We start from the raw sequence: 18372 nt of genomic DNA on the forward strand, positions 1-18372 counted from the left end.
AGGTCCAGCCCGCCCGCGCCCGCCAATCACCGCGCCCGCCCGCCCTCTCATTTGCATAGACTCGCCCACAGAGCGCGGTGACCCCGCCCACTCGCCGCGCCCCGGGGTGGTTGTGGCCCCGCCCTCTGTCTGCCCCGTGGCCACGCCCACCGGGTGGCCTCGGCGCTGGAGCCACGCCCGTTTATTGCTGTGACCACGCCCACAAAACCATTGGCTCCGCCCCCCGCCGGCCTTGGGCGGGAGGGGGACATCGGACATGGGGGGGACATCAGGGGACATGGGGGGGACATCAGGGGACATGGGGGGACACCAGGTATGGGGTGACATGGGGGGGATATCAGGGGACATGGACATGGGGGGGACACCGGGTATAGGGTGACATGGAGGGGACATCAGGTATGGGGTGACATGGGGGGGATATCAGGTATGGGGTGACATGGGGGGGATATCAGGGGACACAGATATGGAGGGGACACCAGGTATGGAGGGACAGAGACATGAGGGGGACATGGTGGGGACATGGACACGGGGGGGGACATGAGGGGGGGACATGGACATGGACTGTGACATGGGGGGACACTGTCATGGATGGTGACATGGGGGGACATGGACACAGACAGTGACATGGGGGGACACGGACATGGACAGTGACATGGGGGGACACGGACACAGGTGGTGACATACGGCCCAGGGGACACATCCATGGATGGTGACACGTGTCCCAGGAGGCCACATCCACGTCAGGGCAGTGACAACATGTCACGGAGGGACACGTCCACGCCAGGACGGTCCCATGTGCCACGGGGGTGACACGTCCATGCCATGAGGTGTCACATCCATGCCATGAGATGTCACATCCATGCCATGAGGTGTCACATCCATGCCATGAGATGTCCCATGACCAAGGAGGACACATCGACCCCGTGTTGACACCACAACCACCCTTCTGTGCCACGTTTATTCCCCGCTGCTCCCCCGGGTGTGACACCCACCCCGCAGGGTGTCCCCGCAGGGTGTCCCCGCGGTGTCCCCGCGGTGTCCCCGTGTCCCTCAGGCCGTGTCCCGGGGCAGTGGCTCCAGCAGCAGCCACAGCCCGTCCTCGGCGCGCAGGATGAGCTCCGGTTTGCGGCGCGGGGGCGGCCGGGCCGGGTCCCTCCGCAGCACGAAGCGGGACAGGGTCAGGGCCACCACCACCTTCATCTCGGCCATGGCGAAGCTCTGCCCGATGCAGTTCCTGCCACCGCGGCCCCCCTGTCACCTCCCGGGTGACACGGGTGACACCCACACCCCACACACCTCCCCGAGGCTGTCCCGGCTGGATGTCACAGCTCGGGGACAACGACCCCGCTGTGAGCCCGGCCAGGGGGGTGGTGGCACCCGGGCACTCGTGTCCCCACCCTGGAGTACCTGGGGCCGGCGGAGAAGGGGATGAAGGACGATGGGGACCGTCCCTTGGTGTTCTCAGGGCTGAACCTCAGCGGGTTGTAGACCTGGGGTGACACGGACACTGTCCCCACCGTGGTGACAGGGACACTGCCACGCCATGGGGACATGGATGGCACCACCACTGTGACAGGGACACCATCACACCATGGGGACACCTCTGTCCCCACCACGGTGACAAGGACACCATCACACCATGGGGACACGGACACTGTCCCCCCCATGGTGACAAGGACACCATCACACCATGGGGACACCTCTGTCCCCACCACGGTGACAGGGACCCCCCACGCCCCGTGGCCCTACCTCGGGGTCGGGCCAGAGCTCCGGGTTGTGGTGGGTCCCGTAGATGCTCATCAGGCAGATGATCCCTGGTGGGACAGGAACGGCCACCTCAGGGACGGTGGTACCGGGGACAGCCCGGTGTGGCCGTACCCTTGGGGATGACGCGGCCGTACCCTTGGGGATGACGCGGCCGTCGCGCAGGGCCACGTCCTCGGTGCAGCGCCGGGACACGGCGAGGACGGGCGGGTGCAGCCGCAGGCTCTCCTTGATGCACATGGTGGTGAAGGGCAGGCGGGCCAGGTCCTCCCTGGGGACGAGCCACGCTGGCACCGTGCCCCCGAGCGCGGGGCGGCCGGGAACGACCCCGGGCACCTCTCACCATTCGATGTCCTCGGTGTCCCGGCCCGCGAGGAGCTCCCGGACCTCCTGGCGGCACCGCTCCTGGTACTCGGGGTGGCCGGCCAGGTTGTAGAAGAGCCAGGCCAGGCCGCTGGCCGTGGTGTCGTGGCCTGTGGGGACAGCGGGTGGGCGAGGGGGCACCCCGGTGTCACCCCCCGTGGCACCCGGTGCCAAGGACGGCGTCCTCACCCTCGAACATGAAGGTGTCGGCCTCGGCCGCGATGTCCTCGTCCGACAGGGTGTTGCCGTCCTCGTCCTGCGAGGGGCAGGGTGAGCCACCGGGCCACCTGGGGCCACCCAGGGCCACCGCTCTGTGGCCAACCCTCCCCATGGCCACCACCGTCCACCCATGGCCACAGGCCCTTGGCCAGTCTCTTCCATGGCCATCCCCATCCCCATGGCCACCACCAGCCCCCATGGCCACCACCCTATGACCAACCTTCCCCTTGACCACCACCATTACTCCTCGACCACTACTGTCCCCTTATGGTCACCACCCCACGGTCAAACTTCCCCCTGGTCATCCCCATCCTCTTGGCCACCACCATCCCCCCCATGGCCACCACCCCATGGCCAACCTTCCCCCTGGCCATCCCCATTCTCATGGCCACCATCCCCCCCATGGCCACCACCCTATGGCCAACCTTCCCCCTGGCCATCCCCATCCTCATGGCCACCACCATTCCCATGGCCACCACCATCCCCCCATGGCCACCACCCCATGGCCAACCTCCCCCTTGACCACCACCACCCCCACGGCCACCACTCCACATCCATCACCCCATGGCCAACCTCCCCCATGGCCACCACTCCACATCCATCACCCCATGGCCAACCTCCCCCATGGCCACCACTCCACATCCATCACCCCATGGCCAACCTCCCCCTTGGCCACCGCCACCCCCACACCCACCCCCCTCACACCCTCCCCACCTTAGCGAGCAGCAGGAGGTCGATGAAGTCCATGCTGCGCCCTCGGTGGCCCTCCAGCCAGGCCTGGTGGCCCAGGCGGGCGAGGTCCCGGCGCCGGCGCTGCACCACGTCGGCGGTGAAGCCGCGCACGGCGGCGCAGGCGCGGGCGAAGCGCCGGCCGTCGGGGGACAGGCGGTAGAGCCAGGGCGGGTGGAGCAGCGGGCGGTGCTGGCGCCGCACCACCAGCGAGCTCAGCTCCAGGATGGCCTGGATGTACTCGCTGGGCTTCCTGCGGGCCAGCGGGGACCGCGGCGGGGCCACCGCGGCCACCGGGACGGTCAGTGGGGGGGCCTCGGGGGGCAGCCACAGGGATGGCCAAGGGAGACCATGAGGGTGGCCACCAGGATGGCCAATGGGGACCATGGCAGGGCCACTAGGATGGCCAAAAGGGACCGTGGCAGGGCCACCAGGATGGCCAACAGTGACCATTGGGGTGGCCACTGGGATGGCCAAGGGGGACCACAGAAGTGGCCACCAGGATGGCCAAAAGGGACCATAGAAGTGGCCACCAGGATGGCTAAGGGGGACCATGGGGGTGGCCAGTAGGATGGCCAAAAGGGACCACAGAAGTGGCCACCAGGATGGCCAAAAGGGACCACAGAAGTGGCCACCAGGATGGCCAATGGGAACCATGGGGGTGGCCACCAGGATGGCCAACAGTGACCACTGGGGTGACCACCAGGATGGGCAATGGGGACCATGGCAGGGCCACCAGGATGGCCAAGGGGGACCACAGAAGTGGCCACCAGGATGGCCAATGGGGACCATGGGGGTGGCCACTGGGATGGCCAAAAGGGACCATGAGGGTGGCCAGCAGGATGGCCAACAGTGACCATTGGGGTGGCCACCAGGATGGCCAAAAGGGACCATGAGGGTGGCCAGCAGGATGGCCAATAGTGACCACTGGGGTGGCCACCAGGATGGGCAATGGGGGCCATGGTAGGGCCACCAGGATGGCCAAGGGGGACCATGAGGGTGGCCAGCCGGATGGCCAAAAGGGACTACAGAAGTGGCCACCAGGATGGCCAATGGGGACCATGGGGGTGGCTAGCAGGATGGCCAAAAGGGACCTTGAGGGTGGCCACCAGGATGGCCGCGGAGGGGGCCGAGGGGGCCCGTGCTGGCAGGGACGGGTGACAGGGGACAGGTAACAGATGACAGGGGGCAGGTGACAGGGGACAGGGGGCAGGTGATGGGGGCAGGGGACAGGTGATGGGGACAGGTGACGGGGACAGGGGACAGGGGACAGGGGACAGGTGATAGGGGGCAGGGGAGAGGGGACAGGGGGCAGGTGATGGGGGCAGGGGACAGGTGACAGGGGACAGGGGAGAGGGGACAGGGGGCAGGTGATGGGGACAGGTGACAGGTGACAGGGGGCAGGGGACAGGGGACAGGGGACAGGGGACAGGGGGCAGGGGGCAGGTGATGGGGACAGGTGACAGGGGACAGGGGGCAGGGGACAGGTGATAGGGGGCAGGGGAGAGGGGACAGGGGGCAGGTGATGGGGGCAGGGGACAGGTGACAGGGGACAGGGGAGAGGGGACAGGGGGCAGGTGATGGGGACAGGTGACAGGTGACAGGGGGCAGGTGATAGGGGACAGGGGGCAGGTGACAGCGGGCAGGGGACAGGGGGCAGGTGACAGGTGACAGGGGGCAGGGGAGAGGGGACAGGGGAGAGGGGACAGGGGGCAGGGGAGAGGGGACAGGGGGCAGGTGATGGGGACAGGGGGCAGGTGATGGGGACAGGTGACAGGGGACAGGTGACAGGGGACAGGGGACAGGTGACAGGTGATGGGGGCAGGTGACAGGGGACACGTGATGGGGACAGGGGCCACTCACTGCTGGCAGTGGCTCTCGTGGCTGAAGATGCATTTCTGCAGCGTGTCCAGCGTCAGGAGGCTCAGGGGCTGCAGCACCTCCAGCCCCACCGGGCCCCCCCCGGCCGCGGCCGCAGCCCCCCACTTGGCCTGGGGGGACAGGGATGGGGTCGGGGGGGGTCGGGGGGGACAGGGATGGGGTCGGGGGGTGTTGGAGGGGACAGGGATGGGGTCAGGGGGTGTTGGGGGGAACAGGGATGGGGTCAGGGGGTGTTGGGGGGAACAGGGATGGGGTCAGGGGGTGTCGGGGGAGGACACGGATGGGGTCAGGGAGCAGGACAGGGATGGGGTCAGGGGGTGTTGGGGGGAACAGGGATGGGGTCAGGGGGTGTTGGGGGGAACAGGGATGGGGTCGGGTGCAGGACAGGGATGGGGTCGGTGGGCGGGACAGGGAAGGGATTGGGGTGCAGGAACAGGGAAGGGTTTGGGGTGCAGGAACGGGTCTCAGGGTGCAGGACAGGATTTGGGGGTGCAGGAACAGATCTTGGGGTGCAGCAGCACAGGGCGGGGTCCAGAACAGATTTGGTGGGGCAGGGCAGGGCTGGGGTGCAGGGCAGATTCGGGGGTGTAGGACAGATTTGGGGGTGCAGGACAGATTTGGGAGTGCAGGGCAGGGTTGGTGTGTGGGACAGAGTTGGGGTGCAGGACAGATTCGGGGGTGTAGGACAGATTTGGGGGTCCAGGACAGATTTGGGGGTGCAGGGCAGGGTTGGTGTGTGGGAGAGGGTTGGGGATGCAGATCAGATTTGGGGGTGCAGGGTAGGGTGGGTGTTTGGGACAGGTTTTGGGGTGCAGGACAGATTTGGGGGTGCAGGGCAGGGTTTGGGGGTGCAGAGCAGGATTTGGGGGTGCAGCTCTGATTTGGGGGTGTAGGACAGATTCAGGGGTGCAGGACAGATTTGGGAGTGCAGGGCAGGGTTTAGGGGTGCAGGGACAGATTTGGGGGTGCAGCTCAGACTGGGGGGTGCAGCTCAGATTTGGGGGTGCAGCTCAGATTGGGGGGTGCAGCTCTGATTTGGGGGTGCAGCTCAGATCGGGGGGTGCAGCCCGGGGCGCTCACGAGCAGGACGCGGGTGCTCTGGTTGAAGATTCCCGCGTATCCCCGGATCACGTCCCCGTGGAATGCCGGCGTCAGGAGCCGCCGGTGCCGCGCCCACCTCTGCCCGCGGCTCAGCAGCAGCCCCTCCCCTGGGGGGGACACCCGGGGCTGGCCAGGGGGCACCCAGGGGGGCTGCACCCCGTCCCTGCTGCCCCCTCCCCTGGGGGGGACACCCGGGGCTGGCCAGGGGGCACCCGGGGGGGCTGCACCCCGTCCCTGCTGCCCCCTCACCCGGGGGGGACACCCGGGGCTGGCCGGGACCACCCAGGGGTGCTGCCCCCTCCTCTGAGACCCCCCAGATCCACCCAGGGGTGCTGTCCCCATTCCCTGTGAGACCCCCAGATCCACCCAGAACCACCCAGGGGTGCTGCCCCCTCCTCTGAGACCCCCAGATCCATCCAGGACCACCCAGGGGTGCTGCCCCTGTCCCTGTGAGACCCCCAGACCCATTTAGTACCACCCAGGGGTGCTGCCCCTGTCCCTGGGAGACCCCTGACTCAATCCAGGGGGCACCCAGGGGTGCTGCCCCCGCCCTGCCCCCTCCCCAGCCCCCACTCACCCAGCCAGGGCTTGAGGAATCCGTAGAACATCTCGTCCTTGGGGGCAACGAAGGCTGGGGGAGAGGGGGGCGGGGTGGGCAGGGGGCCACCAGGGTGGGCAAGGGGGCCACCAGAGTGGGCAGGGGACCACCAAGGTGGCATTGTGTCCCCTCAGGTGGGGACACTCGGGGTGGGGACCCTCTGCCAGCACCCACGGCCACCGTGGGGTGGGGGTTGGGGTACAATAGTGACACCTTCGGGTGGCCCTGGGCACCCTCCAGGGCAGGTTGGTGGCCACCATGGGGTGGCATTTCAACTGGCCAGGGGTGACAACTCTGGGGAGCCCAGGGGTTGGGTTGGTGGCCACCATGGTGTGGGTGCCTGGGCGCTGCCAGGTGACTGTGCCGGCCCTGGGGACACATCTGATGGCCCTGGGAACACCTGTGGGTGGCCCTGGGCACCCTCAAGGACAGGTTGGTGACCACCAACTGGCCATGGGTGACAACTCTGGGGACCTGAGGGGTTGGGTCAGTGGCCACCACCAGGTGACTGTGTCAGCAACTGGTGACACCCATGGTGGCCCTGGGGACATGTCTGGTGGCCCTGGGGATGTGACTGGTGGCCCTGGGGATGCAACTGATGGCCCTGGGGACACGACTGGTGGCCCTGGGGACATGTCTGGTGGCCCTTGGGACATGACTGGTGGCCCTGGGGAAATGTTTGGTGGCCCTGGGAACACCTGTGGGTGGCCCTGGGGACATGACTGGTGGCCCTTGGGACATGACTGGCGGCCCTTAGGGACGTGTCTGGTGGCCCTGGGGACAGTTGGGGTGGCCTGGTGGCCCTGGGGACACATCTGATGGCCCTGGGGACATGTTTGGTGGCCCTGGGAACACCTGTGGGTGGCCCTGGGGACATGACTGGTGGCCCTTGGGACATGACTGGTGGTCCTGGGGGCACAACTGGTGGCCCTGGGGACATGTTTGGTGGCCCTGGGGACACAACTGGTGGCCCTGGGGTCGTGTTTGGTGGCCCCGTGTCCTACCTGAGGCGCTGAGGAGGGGCCGGAGGGTGGAGGGGTGGAAGAGGCGCAGGACGGGCAGCCAGGGCAGTGCCCACCACAGGCAGCCCTGGCTGTACCGGGCCACCAGCGCGTCCACGGCCTGCAGGCCCTGCTCCGTGCTCTGAGCCTGGGGACACGGGGACAGCGGGGGGCATGGCTGACCACGGGGGCACTGCCAGTTGTGGGGACACCTGAGATCCCAGACATGGGACATGGGTGACCACGGGGGCACTGCCAGCCTTGGGACACCTGAGATCCCAGACATGGGACACAGGTGACCATGGGGGCACTGCCAGCCTTGGGACACCTGAGATCCCAGACATGGGACACGGGTGACCACGGGGGCACTACCAGCCTTGGGGACACCTGTGATCCCAGACATGGGACATGGGTGACCATGGGGGCACTGCCAGCCTTGGGACACCTGAGATCCCAGACATGGGACACGGGTGACCACGGGGGCACTGCCAGCCTTGGGGACACCTGTGATCCCAGACATGGGACATGGGTGACCATGGGGGCACTGCCAGCCTTGGGACACCTGTGATCTCAGACATGGGACACGTGTGATCCCAGTCATGGGACATGGGTGACCATGGGGGCACTGCCAGCCCTGGGGACACCTGAGATCCCAGACATGGGACACCTGAGATCCCAGACATGGGACATGGGTGACCACGGGGGCACTGCCAGCCTTGGGGACACCTGTGATCCCAGACATGGGACATGGGTGACCACGGGGGCACTGCCAGCCTTGGGGACACACATGTTCCCAGCCTTGGGGACACACACGTTCCCAACCATGGGGACACACATGTTCCCAGCCATGGGGACACACATGTTCCCAGCCATGGGGACACGCGTGTTCCCAGCTTGGGGACAGCCGTGGGGACATGTGTGTCCTCAGCGTGCCTTAGGGACACCCTCATCCCCAGGTGCCACCATCCTGTCTCCTCTGTCCCCCCACAGGTGCCACCATGTGTCCCTGTCCCCCCCGTGTGTCCCTGTCCCCCCAATGTGTCCCCGTGTCCCCCTCATGTGTCCCTCTGTCCCCGGGTGTCCCCGTGTCCCTCCCGTGTGTCCCCGTGTCCCCGTGTATCCCCGTGTCCCCCCATGTGTCCCTCTGTCCCCAGGTGTCCCCGTGTCCCCCCCATGTGTCCCCGTGTCCCCCTCATGTGTCCCTCTGTCCCCGGGTGTCCCCGTGTCCCCCCCATGGGTCCCTCTGTCCCCGTGTGTCCCCGTGTCCCCCCCATGTGTCCCTGTGTCCCCCCCCATGGGTCCCTCTGTCCCCCGGTGTCCCTGTGTCCCCCCCGTGTGTCCCCGTGTCCCCCTCATGTGTCCCTCTGTCCCCGGGTGTCCCCGTGTCCCCCCCATGGGTCCCTCTGTCCCCGGGTGTCCCCGTGTCCCCCCCGTGTGTCCCCGTGTCCCCCCATGTGTCCCTGTCCCCCTGTGTGTCCCTGTCCCCCCCGTGTGTCCCCCTGTCCCCCATGTGTCCCTGTCCCCCATGTGTCCTTGTCCCCCCCGTGTGTCCCCGTGTCCCCCCCATGTGTCCCCGTCCCCCCGTGTGTCCCTGTCCCCCCCATGTGTCCCTGTGTCCCCCTCGTGTGTCCCTGTCCCCCCATGTGTCCCCGTGTCCCCCCATGTGTCCCTCTGTCCCCGGGTGTCACCGTGTCCCCCCCATGTGTCCCTGTCCCCCCCATGTGTCCCTGTGTCCCCCCCGTGTGTCCCTGTCCCCCCCGTGTGTCCCTGTCCCCCCCCGGGTGTCCCTGACACTTCCCCAGACCTGTTCCCGCTGCCACCACCAGGTGCCACCCCTGTCCCTGTCCACGCCCCGGCCATCACCGCCCCGTCCCCGCCGTCCCCCCCGAGGTGCCACCGCCCCGTCCCCGCCACCTCTCCCGGGTGCCACCCCCCCGGGTGCCACCCCCCCCGTCCCCGCTGTCCCCGCTGTCCCCGCTGTCCCCTCACCACGCCGGTGTGTCCGAGCAGCCAGTTGCGCCAGGGTGGGAGGGGGAACCTGTTCAGCTGGCGACAAGTGGCCCGGAAGCGGGCGACCGCCACCACCGCGTCCCAAAGCCAGCGCAGCAGCAGCGACAGCGCCAGGGTGCCCAGGGCGCCCAGGGCCACCGCGCCCAGGGGACCCAGAGCCGCGGCCACCGCCATGGCAGAGCCTCGGGGACACGCAGGGCAAGGGTCGGGCCGTGGGCGGTGTCACCCGTGGGGTCACATGTCCCCGCCGGGGGTGGCACCGGCAGCGTCCCGGTGGCAGCGTCGCCTGCCGTGGGTCCTGGTGGCAGCGTCCCCACGAGAATGGTGGCGGCGTCCCCCCGTGTGTGGTGGCATTGTCCCCTGACGGGTGTGCTGGTGGCAGTGTCCCCCCCTGTGTGGTGGCATCGTCCCCTGGTGTGTGTCCTGGTGGTATTGTCCCCTGCTGTGTGTGTCCTGGTGGCATTGTCCCCCCCCGTGGGGTGGCATTGTCCCCTGATGAGTGTCCTGGTGGCAGTGTCCCCTCATGTGTCCTGGTGGCAGCGTCCCCACGAGAATGGTGACATTGTCCCCCAATGTGTGGTGGCATCGTCCCCTGACGGGTGTGCTGTCCCCTCCCCCGAGGGTCGCTGTCCCCTCCCAGTGTGTCCCTGTGTCCCCTCCCCCCGTGTGTCACTGTCTCCCCCCTCCCCCGAGGGTCACTGTCCCCCCCCCGTGTGTCCCTGCCCCCTCCCCGTGTGTCCCTGTGTCCCCTCCCGTGTGTCCCTGTCCCCTCCCCGAGTGTCCCCGTCCCCCCGCCCCCAGAGGGGACAAAGTCCCCAAGGTCTCCACACTGGGGCCGTGTCCCGCAGGACATTCCCGTGTCCTGTCACGCAGGATATTCCCGAGTCCCACAGAACATTCCCGAGTCCCGCAGGATGTTCCCGTGGCTGTTCCTGGTGCTGAGCGTCTGCGCCCGCCCCGGCACAGGTAGGAACATGCCACAACATGCCACGACATGCCACGACATGCCACGACATGCCACAGCACCCACAGCACCCCACAACACTCCACAACATGCCACAGCACCCCACAACACCACACAACATGCCACAACACCCCACAACAAACCACAGCACCCACAGCACCCCATGCCACCCCACAACATGCCACAGCACCCCAGAGGACCCATAGCACCCCATGACACCCCACAGCACCCCATGACACCCCACAACACCCCACAACACTCCACAACATGCCACAACATGCCACAGCACCCACGGCACCCCATGGCAACATGCCACAGCACCCCAGAGGACCCATAGCACCCCATGACACCCCATAACACCCCACAACATGCCACAACACCCCACAGCATCCCACGACACACCTCAACACAACACCCCACAGCACCCCGTGTCACCCCTATTTGAGTCCCCTCCCCCTGGTTTTGGGTCTTTCCCCCCTGGTTTTTGGATACTTTCCCCGTGTTTTGGGTCCTTTCCCCCTTCTTTGGGTCCTTTCCCCCTTTTCCCGTCCCTTCTCCCTGGTTTTGGGTCTTTCCCCCCTGATTTTGGGGTCCTTTCCCCCTGTTTTGGGTCCTTTTCCCCTGTTTTTGGTGCATCCCCCCACTCCAACCCTCTCTCCTTCCCCGGGACACCCTCAACCACTGCCCTCCCCTCCCCTCGCTGTCCCCCCGGGTCTCCCCCCTTGGGTCTTTTCCCCCCAGTTTTGAGTCCCTTTCCCCCGGTTTTGGATCCTTTCGCCCAGTTTTGGGTCTTTTCCCCCAATTTTGGCTCCTTTCCCCCTATTTTTGACGCACTCTCCCAACCCCAAACCCCCCCCCTCCCCTTCCCCGTGCCCCCCCTGCCCTCCCCTGGCTGTCCCCCCCCAGGTCTCCCACTTGGGTCTTTCCCCCCCGGTTTGGGTCCCTTTCCCCCAGTTTTGGGTCTTTTCCCCCAGTTTTGGGTCTTTTCCCCCCAGTTTTGGGTCTTTCCCCCCCCGGTTTTGGTCCCTTTCCCCCAGTTTTTGATCCTTTCCCCCAGTTTTGGCTCCTTTCCCCCTATTTTTGGCGCACTCCCCCCACCCCAACCCCCCTCCCCGTGCCCCCCCTGCTCTCCCCGTGCCCCCCCCGCAGGTCTCCCCCCTCGCCACATGGACTCGCTGGTTCAGATCCTGGACGCGCTGGAATCCCCGGCCCGGGGGGGCTCCCCGGGCTCTGTCCCGGCTCTGGCGCGGGCCCTGGGGGTCTGCAGCACCCCGGGGTGCCGCGCCGTGCTGGGAGAGCCCCCCGAGCCCCCCCCGGCCCCCGCGGCGCTGCCCCCCGAGCAGTGGCAGCTCCTCCGGGAGCTCCTCCGGCCCGAGCCCGCGGCCCCCGAGCGCGGGGCCCTGCTGGCCCCCGACGGCTCCACGGTGGCCCTCGGGCCCCTCCTGGCCGGCATCGAGGCGGGGCTCAGGCTCGGGGGGGGCTCGGAGGGCCTCTGGGACCCCCTGCCCACCCTCCGGCCGCCCCTCGACCCGCTCTTGGCCGTCACGGTGGGCGAGGTTTTGGGGACCTCCTTCCTCCTGGCGCGGGGCGACGGCGACGGAGCCGCGCTGGGCCCCGGCGGCTGCTGGGACGACGTGGACGACCCCCAAAACTACACCCTGACGGGCCCCCCGACCCCCGTGCCCGACGCCGTGGCCAACGGGGCGATGGACGGGGCGGTCCTGGGTGCCCGCCTGGCCCGGGAGCCCGCCCCGCTCGCCGAGCTCCTGCGGGGCTACTACGGGACGGGCAACGGCTCGGAGAGGGGGAGACCCCCCAGCAGCTACAGACGGCGGGATTTCGGGGCGCTGGCGGGGCCGGGGAAGCTGGAGGAGGAGCTGGTGGCCGTGCTGGAGCTGCTGAGGGTCCTGCCCCCCACGCGGGGGCTGCTGGAGGGCGTGGGGCCCGGCGAGGTGGCGGCCGTGGCCCGGAGAGCGGCCGGGGAGTTCACCCGGCGCTACGTGGGTACGGGGGGAGGGCACCGGGTGGGGCCGGGAGAGCTTCGGGCCCCCCCGAAATTGGGGGGGAGGGGGAGGGGGAGGTGCACCCCGGGCGGGGTTGGGGTCCTCTGGGGTGGGGGGCACTGAGGGGAGGCAAGAGCGGAGAGCTGGGGGTGGCACGTGGCCTGGGAGGGGTGGGAGAGCACCATGGACCCCAGGTGGGCACCACTGGGTCCCCTGGGTGGGCACCACTGTCCCCTGGGTGGACAGCACCATGTTCCCTGGGTGACCACCACCCTGTCCCCTGGGTGGCCACTACCCTGTCCCCTGGGTGGACAGCACCATGTTCCCTGGGTGACCACCACCCTGTCCCCTGGGTGGACAGCACCACGGACCCTGCGTGGCCACCACTGTGTCCCCCTGGGTGGTGGTCCCTGGATGGACACACAGAGGTCCCCTGGATGGACATCATTTTGTCCTCAGATGGACACCACTGTGTCCCTGGATGGCCACCACCAGTGTGTCCCCTGGATGGCCACCACCGAGTCCTCTGGGTAGCCACCGCTGTGTCCTCTGTGTGGTGGCCCCTGGGTGGACACCACCGTGTCCCCTGGGTGGCCACTACCATGTCCCCTGTGTGGACACCACTTTGTCCCCTGGATGGACACCCTGAGGTCCCCTGAATGGACACCACTGTGTCCCTGGTGGACACCACCATGTCCCCTGGATGGACACCCAGCAGTCCCCTCGAGGGCCACCATCAAGTCCTCCTGGCCACCACTGCGTCCCCTGGATGGCCACCACCATGTCCCCTGGATGGCCACCACCACGTCCCACCCAAGGGACCCCCAGAGCAGACACTTCCCCCCCTGCCCCCAGGAGGGCATGTCCGTGTCTGTGCCAGGGGGTTCCTCAGCTGGGCAGGTGCCTTGTGCCCTCCTGTCCCCCAGACCCCCCCACTGTGTCCCCAAGGGGTTCCTCAGCTGGGCAGGTGCCTTGTGCCCCCCTGTCCCCCAGACCCCCCCACTGTGTCCCCAAAGGGTTCCTCAGCTGGGCAGGTGCCCCCCTGTCCCCCAGACCCCCCCCCCCCCGTGTCCCCAAAGGGTTCTTCAGCCAAGCAGACACCCCGTGCCCCCCCTGTCCCCCAGACCCCACTGTCGTGTCCCCAAGGGGTTCCTCAGCTGGGCAGGTGCCCCCCTGTGCCCCCCCCTGTCCCCAAGACCCCCCCCTGTGTCCCCAAGGGGTTCCTCAGCTGGGCAGGTGCCTCCCTGTCCCCCAGACCCCCCCACCGTGTCCCCAAGGGGTTCCTCAGCTGGTCAGACACCCTGTGCCCCCCCTGTCCCCAAGACCCCCCTGCCATGTCCCCAAAGGGTTCCTCAGCTGGGCAGGTGCCCCCCTGTCCCCCAGACTCCCCCACTGTGTCCCCAAAGGGTTCCTCAGCTGGGCAGGTACCCCGTGCCCCCCCTGTCCCCCAGACCCCACTGTTGTGTCCCCGAGGGGTTCCTCAGCCGGGCAGACACCCCGTGCCCCCCTGTCCCCCAGACCCCACTGCCGTGTCCCCAAAGGGTTCCTCAGTTGGGCAGGTGCCCCCCTGTCCCCAAGACCCCCCCACGTGTCCCCAAGGGGTTCCTCAGCCGAGCAGACACCCCGTGCCTCCCCTGTCCCCCAGACCCCACTGCCGTGTCCCCAAGGGGTTCCTCAGTTGGGCAGGTGCCCCCCTGTGCCCCTCCTGTCCCCAAGACCCCACTGCCGTGTCCCCAAGGGGTTCCTCAGCTGGGCAGGTGCCCCCTGTGCCCCCCCTGTCCCCCAGACCCCACTGCCGTGTCCCCAAGGGGTTCCTCAGTCGGGCAGGTGCCCCCCTGTGCCCCCCCTGCCCCCAGACCCCCCCACCGTGTCCCCGAGGGCCCGGCTGAGCTTCCCTGTGCCCCCCAGAGTGCCCGGCCGTCGTGCCCCGCTGCATGTGGGGGGCCCGCCCGTACCGGGGCACCCCAGCCCGCTGACCCTCCCGCTGGGCTCCGTGTTCATCCACCACACCCTGGAGCCGGGCACCCCGTGCCGCTCCTTCCGCGCCTGCGCCCGCGCCATGCGCAGCATGCAGAGCTTCCACCAGGACACCCGCGCCTGGGACGACATCGGCTACAGGTGCCTGACGCCCCCCGCGCCCCTGGGACCCCCCCCCGGGACCTGGAACCCTCCCTGGGACCTGGAGCCCTCTGGGGGGTCTGGAACCCCCCTGGGACCTGGAACCTCCCTGGGACCTGGAGCCCTCTGGGGGGTCTGGAACCCCCCTGGGACCTGGAACTCCCCCGGGACCCGGTCCCCTCTGTGGGATCTGGAATCCTTCTGGGGACCTGGAACCTCCCTGAGACCCCCCCCCCCCGGGACCTAGAACCCTCCATGGGACCTGGAACCCTCTGTGGGATCTGGAACCCCCTGGGACCTGGAACTCCCCCAGGACCCAGAACCCTCTGTGGGATCTGGAACCCTCTGTGGGACCTGGAATGCCCCTGGGACCTGTCACACCCCACTGTCCCATCATTGTCCCCCCTCAGTCCCATCACTGTCCCCCCTCAGTCCCAGCACCGTCCCCCTCAATCCCCATCCCCATCCCCCAATTGTCCCCAGCACTGTCCCCCTCGATCCCATCACTGTCCACCGATTGTTCCCATCACTGGCCCCATCACTGACCCCCCTCAATCCCCACCACTGTCCCCCTCATTTCCTCATCACTGTCTCCCCCAGTCCCCACAACTGTCCCCCTCATTCATCATCACTGTCCCCATCACTGTCCCTCCTCAGTCCCACCACTGTCCCCCTCAATCCCCATCACTGTCCCCCATTGTCCCTCCCACTGTCCCCCCCAGTCCCCCCCACTGTCCCCCCCAGTCCCCAGCACTGTCCCCCTCAATCCCCCCCGCTGTCCCCCCAGTCCCCACCACTGTCCCCCCTCAAACCCCCCCACTGTCCCCCCCAGTCCCCAGCACTGTCCCCCATTGTCACCCCCACTGTCCCCCTCAATCCCCATCCCTGTCCCCCCCAGTCCCCACCACTGTCCCCCCCGTTGTCCCCCCCACTGTCCCCCCTATTCCCCCCCACTGTCCCCCCCAGTCCCCATCTCTATCCCCCCTCAATCCCCATCCCTGTCCCCCCCATTCCCCCCCACTGTCCCCCTCAATCCCCATCCCTGTCTCCCCCAGTCCCCATCCCTGTCCCCCCTATTCCCCCCCACTGTCCCCCCAAGTCCCCAGCACTGTCCCCCGTGGTGTCCCGCAGCTTCGTGGTGGGCTCGGACGGGTACCTGTACGAGGGCCGGGGTTGGCACTGGGTGGGCGCCCACACCAAGGGCTACAACACCCGAGGGTTCGGGGTGGGCTACGTCGGGGACTTCTCGGCCGCCCCGCCCGACCCCGACGCGCTGGCCCTGGTGCGGGACGAGCTCCTGCCCTGCGCCGTCCGCGCCGGCCGCATCCTCGGCAACTACACCCTGCGCGGGCACCGCCAGCTCGGCCGCACCGACTGCCCCGGCAACGCCCTCTTCCAGGAGATCCAGGGCTGGCCGGCTTCCAGGTGACACCGGGGCTGTCCCACGGCCGGAGGACACCCCACGTGTGGGGGCTGGCCCGGCCGGAGGAGGGGGGGGTGGCGGGAGGGTCGTTGGGGTGACGCTGGGACTGACGGTGGTTCCTCTCCCCTCCCCAGTGAGGAGCAGCCCGAGGGTCCTGGGCTGGATGGGGAGGTTGGATCGTGGGCTGGATGGATGCTGGGCCGGAGGGGAGGGGCTGGATGGGCCCCGCTCCAGTGGATGTCGGTCCTGTGGATGCCAAATGGACCCCGCTCCGGTGGATGTCGGTCCCGTGGATGCCAAATGGACGCTGGTCCAGATGGACACCAGTCCCATGGATCCCAGATGGATCCTGATCCAGATGGACACCAATCCCATGGATCCTGGATGGATCCTGATCCAGACAGACACGTGCCATGAATGCCAATCTGGATGGATTTGGGTCCAGATGGACACCAGTCCCATGGATGTCAGGTGGACCCTTATCCAGATGGACACCGGTCCCATGGATGTCAGATGGATCCTGATCCAGATGGACACCAATCCCACGGATCCCAGATGGATGGACCCTGATCCAGGGGGACACCAATCCCACGGATCCCAGATGGATGGACCCTGATCCAGGGGGACACCAATCCCACGGATCCTAAATGGATGGACCCTGATCCAGATGGACACCAATCCCACAGATCCTGGATGGATGGACCCTGATCCAGATGGACTCTGACCCAGCAGTGGTCAGCAGGTGGCCCAGTTGGATCCTGGTCTGGATGGGCTCCATCCCCATGGGAGCCAACCTGGGTGGCCCCTGGTGCAGATGGACACTGGTCCAGACAGACCCTCACCCCGGGGATCCCGTCATGGCCCAGCCCTGACCCAGGGGGACACCAGCCCAAGGGATCCTGGCCCAGGGGGACACCAGTCCCATGGATGCCATCTCAGATGGACACTGGCCTGGATGGACACTGGCCCAGGGGGACACCAGTCCCATGGATGCCATCTCAGATGGACACTGGCCTGGATGAACACTGGTCTAGGTGGACAATGGCCCAGGGTGACACCAACCCCACAGATGCCATCTCAGATGGACACTGGCCTGGATGGACACTGGCCTGGATGGACACTGGCCCAGGTGACTCCAGCCCAAAGGACACCAGACAGACCCTGGCCCAACAGATCCCCGGCCTGGACAGATCCCACCTTAGGTGGCCACCAGCCTGGAGGGACCCTGGCCCAGCCCCAGCAGCCCAACAGTCCATCCCTGCAGCCCCAAACCCCCCAGATCCCCCCCCAAATGCCCCAGAATAAAGTCGGTGCCAGGACAGGACTTGGGGTGGTCCCCAGAGGGCTCGGGGGACGCTGAGGCTCCGGGATGGGGTTGATGGGAGGGGACATCTCTGTCACCTCCAGCCTCCGTTCGCTCCAAAACCTCCCTCCGGCCGTCGGGGCGCGCTGACCCCCCCGGGCCGGCCCGTGGTGGCCCCCCCGGTCCCCGCCGTGTCCCCGGGGCCGCGTCCCCGCGCGATGCGGGGCCGGCTCGCCCCGGCGGGGCAGAGGCGGAGGTGAGGAGGGTGTGACTGAAACTCCTGCCCGGTCACATGGGGAAGCCGCGACAGGAACCGGGGCCGAGCGCGGGTGCCGGAGCGGGCGGAGAAGAGCCGAGGTAGCGCGGGGGGACACGGGGGGGACGCTCGGACGGGACCCCCCCGCCCCTCCTCCCGGGGGATGCTCCGGGCCCGGGGGTGCGCGGGGGATGCGGGGCGAGGGGCTGGCGCGGCATCCCGCGGGGGGCCGGGGGATGCGGGGCGAGGGTGGGGGTGCCGCGGGGGGCCGGGGGGTGCCGCAAGTCGGGGTGGGGACCCCAAAAATACCGGCGCACCCCTGCCCCGCCCGCTTTCGGACCCCCGGCGCAGCCCGGAGCGGGGATGCCGCTGCCCCGAACCCGGCGGGCGCCGAAGAAGCCGCAGGTCCCGCAGGTGCCCGCGGGTCGCTGCCACCCCGAGGGGGGTCACGGCGAGGGGGGGGTCACCGGCCCCGTCCTCCCCCTCACCCCGAGCAGCCCCTCCGCGAGCGCCCCGGGGCGCGGGGGGGGGCCCCGGGACGGGGCGCGGGTTCAGGTGCGGGAGGAAACGCGGTGGCGGCGCGAAGGGAAGCGCGGCCGGGGCGCGACGGAAACATCTCGGGTGCCGCCTGCGCCCCGG

General features: G+C 68.4%; 2 protein-coding genes and 1 long non-coding RNA gene across 4 annotated transcripts; 2 read left to right on the forward strand and 1 right to left on the reverse strand.

Moving 5' to 3' along the window:
• Positions 1-926: 926 nt before the first annotated feature.
• LOC127464131 (cytochrome P450 4F3-like) lies at positions 927-10023 on the reverse strand. Of its 2 annotated transcripts, XM_051774301.1 has the most exons (12): positions 9646-10019; positions 7660-7804; positions 6635-6688; positions 6037-6164; positions 4939-5066; positions 3061-3328; positions 2317-2383; positions 2108-2237; positions 1902-2035; positions 1750-1814; positions 1408-1490; positions 927-1234 (listed from the first exon to the last, which is right to left on the reverse strand). In XM_051774301.1, the coding sequence occupies exons 1-12, from the start codon at positions 9838-9840 to the stop codon at positions 1051-1053; spliced, it is 1581 nt and encodes a 526-aa protein (XP_051630261.1). In that variant the 5' UTR covers positions 9841-10019; the 3' UTR covers positions 927-1050. The 2 variants fall into 2 exon arrangements, with proteins under 2 accessions (XP_051630261.1, XP_051630262.1); XM_051774302.1 differs by lacking the exons at positions 927-1234; positions 1408-1490 and adding an exon at positions 1570-1601 and having other exon boundaries at positions 1701-1814; positions 9646-10023.
• Positions 4269-4988, forward strand: LOC127464132 (uncharacterized). The gene is made up of 3 exons (XR_007901183.1): positions 4269-4445; positions 4639-4686; positions 4867-4988. It is a non-coding gene; the product is annotated as an uncharacterized LOC127464132 (long non-coding RNA).
• A 468-nt stretch (positions 10024-10491) lies between the features above and the next one.
• PGLYRP2 (peptidoglycan recognition protein 2) lies at positions 10492-17518 on the forward strand. The gene is given in 6 exon segments (XM_051774308.1): positions 10492-10632; positions 11780-12634; positions 14542-14598; positions 14601-14751; positions 15883-16645; positions 16688-17518. Coding segments are annotated over 5 exon segments (1413 nt in total). The 5' UTR covers positions 10492-10580; the 3' UTR covers positions 16181-16645; positions 16688-17518.
• Positions 17519-18372: the final 854 nt, after the last annotated feature.

The sequence above is a fragment of the Manacus candei genome, unplaced genomic scaffold (genome assembly GCF_025592945.1).
Source record: "Manacus candei isolate 608988 ecotype Guabito, Panama unplaced genomic scaffold, ASM2559294v1 h1tg000194l, whole genome shotgun sequence".
NCBI classification, from domain to species: Eukaryota; Metazoa; Chordata; class Aves; order Passeriformes; family Pipridae; genus Manacus; species Manacus candei.